The 15,654-nt window shown below is 42.6% G+C and overlaps 1 protein-coding gene across 1 annotated transcript in view; it reads right to left on the bottom strand.

The window, feature by feature from the left end:
• Nucleotides 1-1,634: 1,634 nt before the first annotated feature.
• LOC8052623 (SPRY domain-containing protein 3) overlaps nt 1,635-15,654 on the bottom strand; it is a gene marked incomplete in the record, with an annotated part of 35,808 nt that continues 21,788 nt past the window's right edge. The window contains 1 exon segment of the mRNA XM_042293147.1: nt 1,635-11,754. Coding sequence (XP_042149081.1) covers nt 11,620-11,754 — 135 coding nt within the window.

The following is a 15,654-nucleotide window of genomic DNA, read 5'->3' on the forward strand; positions in this document are numbered from 1 at the left end:
ATTCGCATTTGAGTTGAGGATTAAAGCTAAGGAGGAAGAAGTAGGAAAATCGTTTCATGACCCCTTTCAGTGCACTTGGCTACAACCGAACAAAAGCGTGTGAAGCAGCCTTTATAGCAAAAAATGTATAGTGAAGCGGGATTATTTTTTTTTTGTAGAACATTTTTTTCAGGTATTGTCAACATTTTTTTTTTTTTTTTTTTTCAGCAGTCTTTTCTGTAAGCTTGAGTGCAGGCTAAAAGCATCTAAAGAAATAATTAAGATAAAAGTAAATGTATCTAAAGAATATAGCGATAGGTCACAAGGATGTTACTAATAAATGTTATACATACCTACATTTACGTTGATAGAAAAATAAATGAAGCATTACTTGGCATGTAGATACTGCAGACTATGATCAGAAAGGATTGTGGCATCCTTAGAAAAGCATTTTTTTGTAGTGCCGAGTGTTTCCTTATTTTACTCATTCACTTCATTACCTATTTATTTTTGTTAGTTTCACGCGCTTTTGTAGCTTCAGGGAAATAATAAGTACCAATAAGTAACATCGAGAGTTGGGCTAGTTGATCTTCATTGACCATAATGTAGAAACAGCGCAAAAAAAGTTAGAGGTACGCCTAAGAATTACTTAAGAGTTGTGAATGCCAAAGCATGTAAGCCGCTCATCCGCTCCCTTTTTCGTCTGCTGCATACTTTTCGTTGCCGGTCAGCGCGCATGCTCCCCTGGGCATGCTGATGGACATGCAGTGCCATGGGGTCAGTGGTCGTGGAAACTGACGAGTGCAGTGGCCGATGCGCGCCAACCAATGGAACTGAAGGCGAAGTCCATCAGCTTTACTTTGGTCCTTTGGGATCGGGGAAACTAGGTGCCGTTTTCGCGCTTCAAACCGATGACGTCCGCTCACTCCACGGGACCCCCAGTTAACATTAGAACATGGACGAAGGCAGAGAAAACACGCAAACAGGACGAATGCTGTTTTGCATGCTTCTGCTCTGTCAGTGTTTTTTAGTGCTGTTTCTACAAGTACCAATAAATTGATTTTTTTTTTAATGCAGAAGCATTAACTGGTTCCATGAAGCGAGCTGCCGTCATCAGTCTGAAGCGCGAAAACGGCACCTAGTTTCCGCGATTTCGCCTTCAGTTCCATTGGCTGGCGCACGTCGATGGGGCTCCCATTGGCCGCTGCGCTTGTAAGTTTCCACGACCACTCACCCCATAGCACTGCATGTCCATCAGCGCGCCGTTAACACGGAGCGTCCAAGGTTACCAGAGGAGCACGTGCACTGACCGGCGACAAAAAGTATGCAGCAGACGAAATAAGGAAGCGATACGAGCGGCTTGCATGCTTTCGCATTGACAACTCATAAGGAATGCTTAGGTGTACCTCGAGCCTTTCTTTTTTTTTTGTGAACCGAAATTTGTATTTTATTTGAAAAAGAAATTAGTAAAACTGAAAACTGTGGTTAACATATGGATGCTACCTGTTTTTCTGTTCATTTACATTAATTCAAGCATAAGTGAACAGGCATTACAAGAAGGAAAATGGCAGATGCTTCAATGGAATGTCAACAACGTTATCCACAAAATCCGTTTCGAGCGTCTTCTCCCCAGCCAGTGACGAACAAGCACAACGGAAGGTAACAATCGGTTTATTGACACTTGGAAACATGGCAGCAATTATACGCTGCAAATGCAGCAGTAACTGATCACTAAGACTAGAAATGATGACCTTACTACAGACCCTTAGTTGCACATCATGCCGACAAAACATGGCTCAAATTATGCAGAGAATGTTTTCGTCAAAGAATTTCTCAGGAACAACCGTTCTCCATAGAAGAAGCGCATGACAGACTGACAGGAATAAAGTTTTGCTCATAAATTTGATAAATTTATTTTCAGATAAATAACTTCAATACAATCGTGTCCTGCATAAGTAGACTAAAACAGAACCTGTGCTCAATAAAACCGTTTGGATGAAGACTAAACACCCAATTAACTTAATAATTTGTCATCCAAATGGTCATTCCACCAACAGGATACGAATGTATCCAAAAGAACATGTTTTTTTCAGACATAAGATGACACATTTTCATTTAAAATTGCTTATGAATGAAGAACTGCAGTGTTGATAAAACATGTATTTTTTTTACAACCTCCTACGTTGGCACACTCTAGCTGGAACAAGTTATTTACACCTGCTCAGTTGTTTGCATAGGTAGCAGCACATTTTCGGAACGGGCCAATGAACGACAAGCAAACTAAACAAACCACCGAAGCAGCGGTGCAAGCATCGAAATGCAACTTTCGAATCGAGCGACAATGAACGTGAGCACTCGTCCCCAAACATATATGGTAAAAGGATGAGAGTAAAAGCAGGCTGACATAGAAGCAGACATGTCGAAGGTACCACATCAAACTAGGTAGTACAGTGAAACCCGTTCAGAACGAACCCCCGTACAACGAATTATTGTCGATATCGAACTCGCGGAAAATTTAAATAAAAATGCACATAAAAAGTGTTTTTTATAACGAACAACATATTGGCTATATCAAACTTTATTCCCCCCCCGAAAGGCTTCCAAAAACTGTGCAAGCAATCGTCTTCTAGCCTGTCCCTTCCCCCAAAATAGAAGTAGGAAAGAAAGAAAATTCCAAAAGCTCAAGTTGCTAACAAAATTGACCGAAGAGAAGCAACTCAGAACGGGAGAAAGCTAAAAAAATACACTCTGCATGCACACATAGAAAAAAAAAAATCTTTTCACTCCAAAGCGTTTGCCTACGAAGAGTATCAATTCAAAAGAGGCGATAAGCTAAAAAAAAAACCTCTGCATGCATGCAAAAGAAAAACAAAAAAAACTTTTCAGTGCGTTGTTACAAGGCAGAAGTGAAGAGATAAGAAAGAAAGAGAAGCTCTTGCCTTACAACGAACACATCGTGGAAGTTCGTCGTAAATGGTTTTTGCTATATCGAACTACTTGCTATATCGAACTGATCATAGCGTTTCCTGCTGTTCGTTAAAACGGGTTTGACTGTATAGTGACAATCGTCTGGAACACGCGCATTACTTGGTAACTAACCCTGGAGGCATACCTAGTCTGAATCATATATGTAACTGAAGCAAATACATCTATGCACAATGTACTTTTAATTCACATAAATATGGCCCGGTGCTATTACGCTTTAGCGTTCCCCCACATTATAATTCACTCCTATGGTCTAGCAAAAAGTGTGGCTGCACACTACGTGGTGCTGTGCAAAAGTGGCAGTTTCTTGCACTTTTTACTCTGCTATAGTAACAAAACAAGAAGGGCAGGGAACAAACGCCTGGCCTGCAGCATGCGAAAAAAAAAAAGGCTATTGCTCGTTCGTGTTCCGACACCATCTGCGCATAGGGTTCCTTACGTGAGAAGCTGCTGGATACTGCGCACGTTCCATCGGATTGGTGCTAGTTTGGTACTTTTTGTGTCTTCCACTTCGTTATGCGAAAACACTCTGCAACTTTGATGCATCGCAGTTTACTGCAGTTGACGCACGTCCTCCGCCAAAGAAAAACTAAAATTAAGTGCACTGAAAAAAAAGGCTACAGCAAAACTTATGAGGAATCCTAAATGTCACACCTCGTAATCGCACCATTAGTGTTCCTTCTCTAAATAAAATATGGGGAATCTCGCGTAAGTGTTCGTAATCCGTTGAATAAGACTGGGGACAAATGCCGCGGTACCGTCCGGCAGCTCCAAACAGAAAGTATGTTTGCAGCAAGGACTACTCAAATGGGGTGGGAGTGCATACTAGTGTTTCCACTGAGCAGCTGAAATACTTGCAAAGCCCTAGCAGCACTACTCTGGTCACAGACGGCTCAAGAAAAGCAGGCTGCGGCAAGTTCAGGGCATCCTATTTGCTCCGTGCCAGTCAGATTGGGGCAGTGGCCGTAGAACAAATCCTAAAGCGAGAAGTCCGAACCCGATAAGCAACGTCTCGCATCTCTTGAGCCGTCGGCCACTACCCTGAGAGGAAGATTTACCGTAGGCTGTTTAATGAGGTATTCTTGGATTACCCCGAAGCGATTCGGGCAAGTCTGCACAAATGCCTCGGCATAATGTGTCCTCAGACAGATCAAATGCGTAGAGAGGCTAGCAATAAATATAGAGATGTAAAAATTACGGAAGCAATTGTGCCAGAATAATACCGTATAATATTTTTTTCTTCAATACCTACAAAAAAAAATGTACACCAACATCTGGCACGACGTAATTGGTATTCACACTTTTCGTATCGCCCACTTCACGATGGTATTTCACCGAGAGCCGGGGAGCTGGCAGGCGAACAAGCAAAGGCGACTGCTTGGTATGGGTTCTGTATTTTCGATAAATACCGATAAACCCCAAAAATGAATCCCCTCCCCCCTAATCCCTGAGCCAGTCTCCTCCAAACCGGGGAAAACCAAAAACCCTCGAATTGAAGCTTCCCTCGAATAAGAAAAACCAGAGCTTCACGCAAAAACTATCTCTTATTTATAGCTTTGTTTTGCATTGCCTTAGAACACAGCTCACAAAGCTATTTTGGAACCACACCTCTTATGTATTTTTCTTAGCAGTACTGGGTCGTTTACCAAGTATTCGGGGTCTCGCGCATGTTCAGTGCAGGTTATGGAACCCTATTTTCTTCGACGTGGGCCCCGACAAAAGCAATTTTTTGCCCGACACCGAAAATCGATACTGAAAAACACCGAATCTGCGGGAGAAAGTCAGAGAAGAAACATCCCCGATTCGGAGAAACATAAACCCCACGAAAACGGAACCCTAGCTACAAGCAGTCACAAATAGCAAGGACTAAAGTTGGCAGCGGTAGAACGAATTGGATCGATTTGTTAAGCACAAATCTGACGGTGCCATCGGTCGACAAGCACGGCTGCAGCCACCTGAGAGAAAAACCTTACTCTAGTTAAAAACAATCTAGAGATTGCACGGCAAACCACCGAGGGGCACTTTGACCAAAGCTAACAAGGCACTTGCGGTTCCGGCGGCACAAAAAAAGCACTAGTCATTGCGCAACCACAGCATTAAAAGGTCTCCCCAACATCAAAAAGACAAATGCTTAAAAGTCAACGGGCCACGCTGTAACTAAAACCTGCCCGAAACACCAGCCCCACCCTAATTTCGAGAAGATGTCTTGAAACTAAGACCTTCGATGAAATGTCGACTACCGTTTTGAGACTTGCTTTCTGATTTAGAACCTGTGTCATGTTTACACGCTCTTATCAATTACCCATATCCCTCATTTCTCCACCCTTGGGGTATGATCTAACGGCAGCCATTTCGGGCATGCAGGTTTTGCCAGTATGCAGTTTGCCAAAAAAAGAAATGCATCCGAAAGAGAATTTATAGTTTGTTTCTTCGGCAAGAGTTTTCATCTCGTAGTTGTGAAAAAGGTTAATAGTAAACCGAGTTAGACACAAAAAATGTAACTGGCTTGCTGGGTTTCTCATTTAACAATGATTCCAAATCTTAAAAAATAAACAAGAAAAACACTATGGAACAATGCAATGCAGTAGGAAAGCACTTTTTCAAGTTTCTGTGTTAAGAAGATAATAAAATTCAAGTAGAAAAGCCAGTTATTTTTAGAAGCCGCCTTAATTCCTTTTATAAGCATTCTGCAATCATGCCAAGTATTAAAAAAAAAAAAAAGTTGCATCAATACCTATTACAGTGATATATCTTGGAAAGACGTCCCATCCCCGAAAAGAAACTCGCCCTCTATTTTTGGCTTGATTTGCTACTTTTTTCAGAACACTGAAAGATAGCTCACTTTTAGTAATCACAGTGTTAGGGTAAGTGGTGGTCTCTGCAGAAATGGGGCAAGTTACCTTTGGGGGGAGATAAGCAAACACTGCTGATTGGGTAGGACAGTCATCTTTGCTTAGCTGTTGCTGCGATAACAAGTTTGGCAGAGTTTCAGATTTCTTGTCACCTCTTTATAATCTCTCAGTGACTGAACTCAGGGATCCTGGGTTCAATGCCTGCCCCTCTCCGTTACAATCTGGATGAGCGCCGCACCGGCATGCAGTCGCGTATCACTACTGCATGACGCATGTCAAAGACCACATGCTACAAATTTAGTTCTGCACTGACAAAACTTCACATCAAGGGCAGAGGCACAGAGATTTAGGGCTGACTAACTTCCCGCTGGCTAAATATACCCAAGACAATTACTTGGTGACTTTGAGGCCCTAGCCAAGATAAAAAAGAAATCTGTAATTATGAAGACAAAGCAATATGGGCATAGTATTCATTTTTATTTTAAAAATAAAGCCTGCATATCTGATATAGCTGCCCCAAGCTGGCCCGTGAAAATTGCTGCAATAATTCTTCGAGAAAAGAAGCCATGTATAGCATCTCGAACCAGCCACGCATTAATGCCTATAATGGCCACACATCCATTTCCACTGTGAAGAAAATATCTGTCGCTGCTTCTAAGCACAGACAGAGAAGCAACTGTGCGGAGCTTTCTTTATGTCACTACTATGTTTTGGTTTTTTCCTTCATAGTACCACAACACCTGGTTAAACAAAATGAAGTGTTCAGTCATCTCTGTTAGACCACAATGACTCAACATTTCAAGGCGAAGCAGATGCAGAAACGTGATTACAGTATACCTTGACTAGCAATCCTATTATCTATATATATTACATACAAGCTGAAGTTAGTACCTAGCTGTTAGCAACGTGCAGATTTTCCAGTCAGTTAAGGTCGAGCCGCGAATGGGGTCTCGACAAAACTGCTTCATTTACTTTAACATTAAGCAAAGTAAGAAACCAGTAAAACACATTTATAGTTTTAACTTTCTGCCCTTCCAAAAAATAAAAACAACAACACAGAAGTGCTTTTCAAAAGAAAAAAGGATGTCCATCTGAAGTACCTAGCTATATGTGTTTTCACCTCAAGAAAAAAAGCTAGTTTTGCGCATTGTTGATGCGCGGCGCCAAGTAGTTCTTATGAGATTTGGTTGTCGAAGAAAAAGTGGTTCTTTTGACGTTTGGAACGTGTACGTCTTAATAAGATAACGTATATCTAATCTACATTTCACCTACATATATCTTAATTCTCTACATAAAGGGGGAAATCAGTAAAGCTCCGCGAGAAGCCGGACTTTTTTTACCACGGTTCTTGAGGTGAAAACGGGCATAGACACATCATTGATCTCGACGATCGTTACTGAAAACGTACGCGAATAACTAACATATGAAACTCTAGTGTTCCTCGCCCATACGGGTGTCACCATTATACAGAATGTTCTCGTAGAAAACACGCATTCTGCCATTCCACGACATCATAACCAGTTACAATAGTAGTGTGCTCAAATGAAATGCATCATTCACAAGTCGTCGAGGCGGCACCAAGATGGAGCAACAGACTGGAATTGAAAACTGCCGCACGCCAGCAATGAAAGAGGCCAGGCTTAGCCACGCCACATTTGAAGCTTTCTTACAGCAACCGAAGAGAGAGAAAAACTACCGGGGGTGTCGTGACTATGACTACGCTCCTCTGAACGGTACCAAAAGTTCGCAAATATGTCCGCGCCACCTTAACGCCAATAAATATTTACAGTAGGCAGTTTACAGTCTCACATTATTTCTACTATTCACACAAATCGCACACCGTCGTCATTTATAAGCATATTTGTACATTGTTCCAAAGAGAAAAGGAAGCCTCGCGTCTCAATCACAGGATGCCAGAAACGTCTCGTAGTCGCGTGCCGTCAAATAAATGCTAAAAGCACCTTCCCCAATAAAGCTCAAATTATTCTCGGTTATATTTCGATAGCCACCGATAATCATTTTGTAAAAAGCTAGAATATAAAATCCATCCCAGTTGAACACGCTCCCTGCAATCGGTAATAAAAGGTATTTTTTCCTCATCTTTCTAAGTGGAGAAAGTTGCACTCGTGAAGTTCGGCACAAAAAACGCACCAAAAAAACAAATCGTTGACAGGTTTTGTCTAGCACAGTATTTTCTGGACTATAGTCCCTGTGTAGTCTGCAAAAATGGATTTCAGTCTAAAAAAAAAAAATGTTTTTCCTTATATAGGAAAAACATTCTTTCTATGCCTTGTCTGCACATAAAAATGTTTTTACGCCGCAAACCTCGACAAATGCCCACTATATTAGCTCACAAAAAAGCTCTTATTGCGCATAAATCCTCAATAACATACTCAGTCATCCACAAAATCTGTCGCACCTTGTCACGAAGAACCTCGAAAAAACAAGTAACTATAGTTTGCTCGTAGAGAGTCTGCACCACATAAAAACTTAAAGGAAACTTAAGCTTCGCCTTTAAGAGTGGAACACGATAGCGTTATCGGGCCCCGTTTGCGTTGCCTTTTCATTCGCTTCTCATGCTCTTCCTGCCAGTAAGCAGGAAGTGCGGCGAACACAGTGGCCAAGTCAGTATTGTGTTTGCCTCCCAACCGAAGGTTCGTGGGATAAAATTCTGCCTAAAATTATTCAATTTTTCGTTTAAGGCAAATGAATTACTTCATAAAGTGAAATCGTTTGAGACATGCAGCGACCTTTAATTCGCATTACATGTCTCGTCTTTCTATCACTTTCATTCCACGCGTGACGTCACGTTTCACGTGAGCGTAGTTAGAAATTCCCACTTGAGGTCGTGTGGCTGAGATGTCGTGACCCTATCGACCAATCAGGATTTTCGCGTCCGTGATTTTCTCGTCACGCTACCGACTTTTCTGCTTCACGAGCTCCTTAACGCTTTTGCGTTAAAACGTAAACTTCTCAGTGCGCACAGTCCGCGGACTATAGTCCAAAAAATACAATATTACGACAGAATCGTACCGACACTCTACGACACGGGTTCTCAAACGGGGTCGCTAGGAACCCAGGAGCTACCCTCGACAGTTTCCCCGGGCTCCCAAATTTTCTCAGCCGTCCGTATCCTTTAGTGAAGTGTTCTCCTGGCTTAAGCGCTTTTGCAGTGGATCAGAGCCACCAATCGACACGTAACTATGTGTCGGACGCTTCCAATCCGACACATTGATGTTTAGGCCATAAACTTCTGTGGTACTGTACTGTGTCAACGTCGAGACCGGGAGGCGTACCTCGGCTCTCAATCGAGAGAGACGGGCATTCCTCGACACGATTGAGCTGGAGAAACTCAGCTTTATGCGACGAAAAAAACACCCTCCGCAATGCAGTTGGCCTTGCGAAGCAGTCGACACCAAGGCCCGATGTTGTCGGTTACGATGAACACTTTACTAAGGGGGGACACTACCTGGGCATGTCTACTTTTGAACCGCTCACTCAATCGGCGTGAAATTTGCAGGTGCTGTTTGTAGCCATATAGAAGGAGGGCATGCAAAGTTTCAGCCCTGTGAACCAATTTTATGAGGTTCTACACCCCCAGAACGAAGTAAAGCGTAGCTTTGCATGGAATCTGCTGAATGAATTTGTCGTTGAGAAATGGTGTTGATCACCACATATTTTTCTGGTGGAATGCATACTGAAACGCTTGTTGCCGGTTACTATAAAAAGAAATAAAAAAATATGCATTTTTCAGATAAAAAAAAATTATGAATTTTTTTTTTTTACATTTGCCAAGTTTTGCAAATTACAATTTTTCATAATAAAGGAACATGAAAATGCAAAATCTAAGTTCACAGTAACCGGCTCGAAAATATTTTGGCATACAATCCGCAAATATCAAGTCTCTCCGTAGTTTCCTACTGAAACGATAGTTTTATAAGGTGGGATTTGCTGCCAAAAAGTGAAGCTGAGATAAATGCACTTGAAGTTTCAAGAACACGCTTTAAAAATTAATTTTTGCATCTTAAATGTCGGAAATCCTTTCCAGCAGTCTAGGTGATGTCTTCCTCAAGCTTCTTCTGATATACTGACCTTGCTTTCAGCTATTTTCACTTTTGGATCATGAGTGCTACGCAGTGCAGCACTCCTCACCAACATATAAAGAATAATTATTTTTGACATTATTTCTCAGTGCACAATGACAAGACTCTGTGAGAGTGTTCCTTGTTATCCATACATGCCAAAACTCTGGAGTTCCGAATATGCATTTTTTAAAAAAAAAGCTGCAATTCAAGGAATAAAGTTTTTAGTAAAGGCTGATTTGCACATTTGCGACTGCTTACGACCGAGTATGTTAAAAACCTCTCGAAATTTCCCATGACAACAGAACGTGGTGGCACCGCCCATCGGCTAATCGAACACTCGCGAGTTCCCTATATTTCTTACTTTTCTTTACGCATAATTCTTTCTTCATTGGCTCGAAAACTTTTGACAAAGTTATAAACGACTGTTTCTCATAGAATGTACATTTCATCTCGTGCATACTGCAAAACCTTTGCTCTAGTGAAATGCAGTTCCGGGAAAACCTCACGGATTGAAAATGCAAAATCTAATTTCATAGTAACCGGCTCCATCAAATTTCAGCACATAAGCCGCAAATATTAAGTCTCTCGATAGTTTCATACTGAAATGATGGTTTTATAAGGTGGGATTCGCTGCCAAAAAGCTGAACTGAGAAATATACGTTCAAAGTGCTCCAACCTCTACCTTTTCTTTAGCATTGGTGGACCAAAAATAATTTATAAAAAACTAACTATGCAGTGTAAACTAATAAAATTTTTTGGGAATACTCTTTAGATGTTGGTGGATGTAAATATGGCATTTTTCAAATCAACCTTTTTGGCAGAAATATATTTTTTCTGGGTAGTGTCCCCACTAAAGAAAGTACCTGGATAGGATGCGTACGTCACAGAGCAAACTTTCCTCGAAAAAAAGAGAAAGAAAAATTTTTGAGCGCAACATTAAAAAAGCATGTATCATAATCCCTCCTAACTACAAGATACATATAGCACTAAAATTTTTTTTTTTTTTTTTCGGGAAGTTTTCTGTGACGTGCACATATCTCGTGCCACAAAACAAGCTAAGGTTCAAAGGAAAGCACTCGAGCCAACTCAGTGCTTAAAATCATAGTTGCCAGTTACTTGAAATGGTGGGAAATATTTTTCTGTCTTCCAGAAGCATTACAAACGTCCGCGAAGGGGCGGAACGACGATGCCCGAACTCGTCAAATCCACACCTTCGAGCACGAGACATCACACTTTTTAATCGCGACGTTCGCCAACTGCGCCCCCTTTGCACCAGGAACAAAAAGGCGGCCCCCGGATGTCAGCTTAACCCCTCGCAGTCTCGACATCAACGCGGTAAACAGGTACAGAAGTTTCCGGGCCTCGTAAACAATAATGCGCACACGAGGAAATGCTTGGCACGTTGTTACGCACCAGTGAGTGGCTTATATCTGCTAAAGCAGCGCTCAAACTGGAAATCCACTTTACCTAGCGGCAGAGACGGTCGAAGAAATTTGGCAGTTTGTACGAGAACCCGCGCTCCAAACGTGACTTACGTAACAACCCCTATCCGAGCACTTAAAAAAAAAAAATTTTGGGAGTTTAGTTTTTGTTTATAGGAAGGGTATTTTCGAAACGTCCGACAAAACCGGGAGGCTCTCGCTGGAGCGATCGGTCCCACCCCCAAGAGTTCGGAGCGGAGATGATGGCGCAGGAGAGTTGGCGGAGGCGGGCGGCGCTCAGCCCGTGAGTGGGTGCAGGTCCACCTTCACCTTCTCCTTCCGGCTGAGCATCCCCACCGTCGGGTAGAGACCGCCGCGGGGAAGTGCCACTTCCCGCCGACCCACGTTGACACCGTTGTGCGTGAAGAACACCTGCCGAAGGAGAAGCAGTGGGTCGGTTTTAAAGGGGTGTTCTCTAGAGATTTTTTTATGGGCGTTCATTTGCCTCAAAATTGGCTCAACACACTGATAGACACAGCTGTATCAGTCCCCCAAATATTTTGTCAAAAAAAGAAAAAAAAAATTTTATCATTTTGTTCTTATCGTGTTTCACAAAACCAAGAGCCCCCACTGGCAACACTGAAGTGTGACGACGGAAATGGTACCAAGGGGGCAGTAAATCATGTAACCAACTGATTACAAGACGTTTGATGGTGGGAAAACAATGCTCGGAAGCTCATTCACTGACAAGCACGAAACCAACGCTCGACATACTCTGTTTAAAACTACCTGCGCAACCTGAAAGACTGTGCCATTTGTGACGTCACACCACTGGAGAACGTGCGGATATTTGAATGCTGGTTTCGGCATCATCTTCATTTACGGTTTTGTCAATAGCTATTTTGAGTTTCGAGGCAATAAATAGCATAGCGTGAAGACTAAAGTCCGGGTATTCGGAGAATGCAATTTTTTTGGGGGTAGCTCACAAAACGGCCGGAGTACCCTTTAAGACCCGTTCAAACGTCGTTAACCCTACGGCAGCCGTCACCGTGAAGTACGGTGGCGATAGACCTTTTTCGAAATTCGGCCTGGTGGCTACCGTTGTCTCAGTGTACGGCGTCTGTGGCAAACTAATGGCGGCCTTCTCGAGGCCGATGAAGGGAAAAAAAGATATTAACGAGTGTTCGTTAATATCGTACGAGACGTTGGTACAATGTGACACACAAATTTGGCATGAGGCTGCGTAGGCGTTTATTTTGGAAAGATTTTGGTTCTAAAACCCTCGGATGGCGGAAATTTTATCAATGGGCTTATGGGTATGATTCAGTGTCGTCGGAGTTCATTTCTCGTAAAATTCAGAGGTTTTTTTTTTTAGTTCATTTTTTCCTAAAAGTTCGGGGTTTATCAAATTAATTTTTTGTCGGATTCCAAATTCTCTTTCATTCAAAGTCTCTTACATTGTGCTTAATTTTTCAAATTTTCGTTACAAAATAAAACGTCCACACACAGACATACCCCAAATTCATCAGAACTCACCTGTATCAAATGATACTTCTGCAGCTGCATTTGACATTTTTGCCCTTGCCGTTGACATACTAACTATATCCCACAACAAATATTGCGAGAAAGTGCAGCCTCAATAACAGTCCATCTTTTGAAATAACTAAACTCCTGGACGTAACTGCTTGGAAGCATGAACGATTCAGGTGCCCTCCCTATCCTTCGAAATCTATAAGTTCACAGCTTTCAACGGTATAAAAACACTATCTTTCCTTCTAGGAAGCACAACTACTACTGGGTGTATCAAGGAGTGGCCAGGCTGTTTAAATCTACCACAAATTCGGTTTCTTAACTATCACGCTACGACTTTGTGCAGCGTTGCCCACAAATAGTGCATTTTTTTTTGTAAAATTTGCAAAGAGCGAACTTAGCTGAGGAAAAAGTAAAGAGAGAAAAAGCCTTAGCTCCTATGGAAATGCAGCAAAACCAAAGGTCTTAAAACAATACAGCGCTGTTTTGCACGGGAGACAAGAGGTGGCGCAAGCAGTTGCGATGCCAACTGTGCCATTGAACGAGCATACGGCGCCGAAAGCCGGCGTCTTTAGCAGACAACCTTTTCGACTCAAAAGCGGAGCGCGTTCCGCAGGCGGCGGCAGTTGCAGAAACAAAAACAGGCGCGGTAACAAGGAACTGCAAAGCAGACGACATCAGTACCCCGAACAAAAACAGTCAAAATATCCCGGCAAACCATTTTTCTAATCGATTATCTGTCCATTCAATATGCTTTATCAGTAAGGATGATAAAATAATGCATCGGCAACTGATATCAGAAAAGCTCGCGCCGCTTTTGAGTCGAAACGATTGTTTGCTAAAGACGTCGGCTTTCGGCGCCGTATGCCCGTTCGTTGGCAGCAGTTGGCGTCGCGACCGCTTGCACCATCTCTTGTCTCCCGTGCGAAACTGTGCCGTATTGTTTAAAGACCTTCGGGTTTGCCGCATTTCCATAGGAAATGCGGCGAACCCGCAAAATTTTTTGTTCTTTGGATAAATCCGAATTAATGGAAATATTACCGGGGAGTGTTTATAGAATATTTTGGATTTATCCAAAAGCACTGAAGTCTACTTATGGGTCGCTGCTCTGTACTGGTCAGTTCTTGTGTTTACATCGTTGAAACTTAAACAAATCAAGCAAGAATTATGAAATGGTCGAAGGGCAAATTTTTATCTGCCACTGATGCGTGAAAGTGACGGTGCCCAATGAAATACAGCCCCATGACTGCCATTAGTTTGATGAAAGTGAAACTATTTTTTGAGCCTCCAGATGGCATTGAATTTTGAAAAGGGTCTATTACACACACCTGAAAATTCCCGCCTAAATGCGTCCACCCCAGGAGGTTCTGTTATCTAGTACCGTATTTTATCACGTATAACCCGCATCAAAATTTATAAAGAATCAAAGGTGAAGCACGGCTTCACGACAATGCGCATGAAGTCGTGGGTATAGTTTTCTCGGAGTCCCTCTTCTCCGGTCTTTCTTAGGCACTTCCTTCTTCCCACCTTCTCCTTTTTTCGAGTAGCCATCTTTGCATTGCTTTTGCGGACCGAGCAGCCGAGCTGAGCCGTAAATTCAACAAATTGTGCATACGTTGCTATCAAAGAGTTGCCATCAAAGGTTTCGGCAGCAACGTTCGCGCATTATCGTCTAATCACGTTAGACAACAATGCGTGAAGCATTGTTCCCGTCGAATGTAAGTTGCTGTTGACGGCAACGATTTTCATAGTTTCCAATCTTTTCGGCGAAGGATCTGATCGTTGTCGGATTTGTTGCCGAAGAAATTCGAAATTGAGTGGCAGGCCGAAACTATGGCCGCTACGATGTCGACGAGTCACACGCGTGAAAATGGAGAAAGAATGGCCTGTAGACTGCAAGCCACGACCGAAGATGGTTCCGTGGTCCAAAAACTAATGCATGCCCCGAGCTTGAAAAGGCGCTTTTAAAAAGTTCATCGGGGAGAGAAGACGTCGGGGTCATGTTGTATCGACAGAGCTCCGGCGTGACTGCGACCTTTCCAAAGGAGATGGTGCTGAACGGTTTAAAAAAGTGCTGCATCAGCAAGCACATTGTTGGCATGGATTAAGACGCTGCCTGCGACAATAAAGGCACCTCAGATAGCTGCAGTCACTGCAGCAATGAGCGTATTGAAAATAAAGGTTGGGTTTAGAGCAAGACCTGGACACTGCTTTACATGGTAAGTGCAGGTACTGTGCAAGGCATCTTTTTGCTTTTTTTTTTTTCTGAGGGTAGTAAGTTGGTGGTGCAAGTCATATGCAGGGGCGGGTAATACGCGAGAAAATACGGGATGTCTTAGGGGAACTACAAATGCCACATTCACACCCCATTCCCAAACGAACGACACGGTCGAATGTTTCTCAACGCTCTCGATAACTTCTCTATAAAAAAGTTTGTGGACACATTAATATATAAATGTTAGCTAATTAATCTGTATTAATCAGTCCGTTTGGCACATTGCAACAAATATCTTGACTTGCTCAGTACGACTGTGAACAATACCGCGTTAGTCTGACATGCATCGCATGCACCAGCTTTCTCTAAGTCTTGGCACACATTAGCTCAAACACTGCAACATATGTAGCGGAAAAACAAGGACCAGTATAGGAGGAACACATGACAGGCGCTATCCTGTGCCTGTCCTGCATCCCTCTTCTACTTGCCCTTGTCTTTCGCCTCTACATGTTACAATGTTCAACTAACTAGACCACCAGGTGAATCTGTTAGCTGAAAATTCCTGTATAGCATGTCAGTTTAAATCT

This window comes from Ixodes scapularis, unplaced genomic scaffold (genome assembly GCF_016920785.2).
Source record: "Ixodes scapularis isolate PalLabHiFi unplaced genomic scaffold, ASM1692078v2 PGA_scaffold47__10_contigs__length_4178495, whole genome shotgun sequence".
Lineage (NCBI taxonomy): Eukaryota > Metazoa > Arthropoda > Arachnida > Ixodida > Ixodidae > Ixodes > Ixodes scapularis.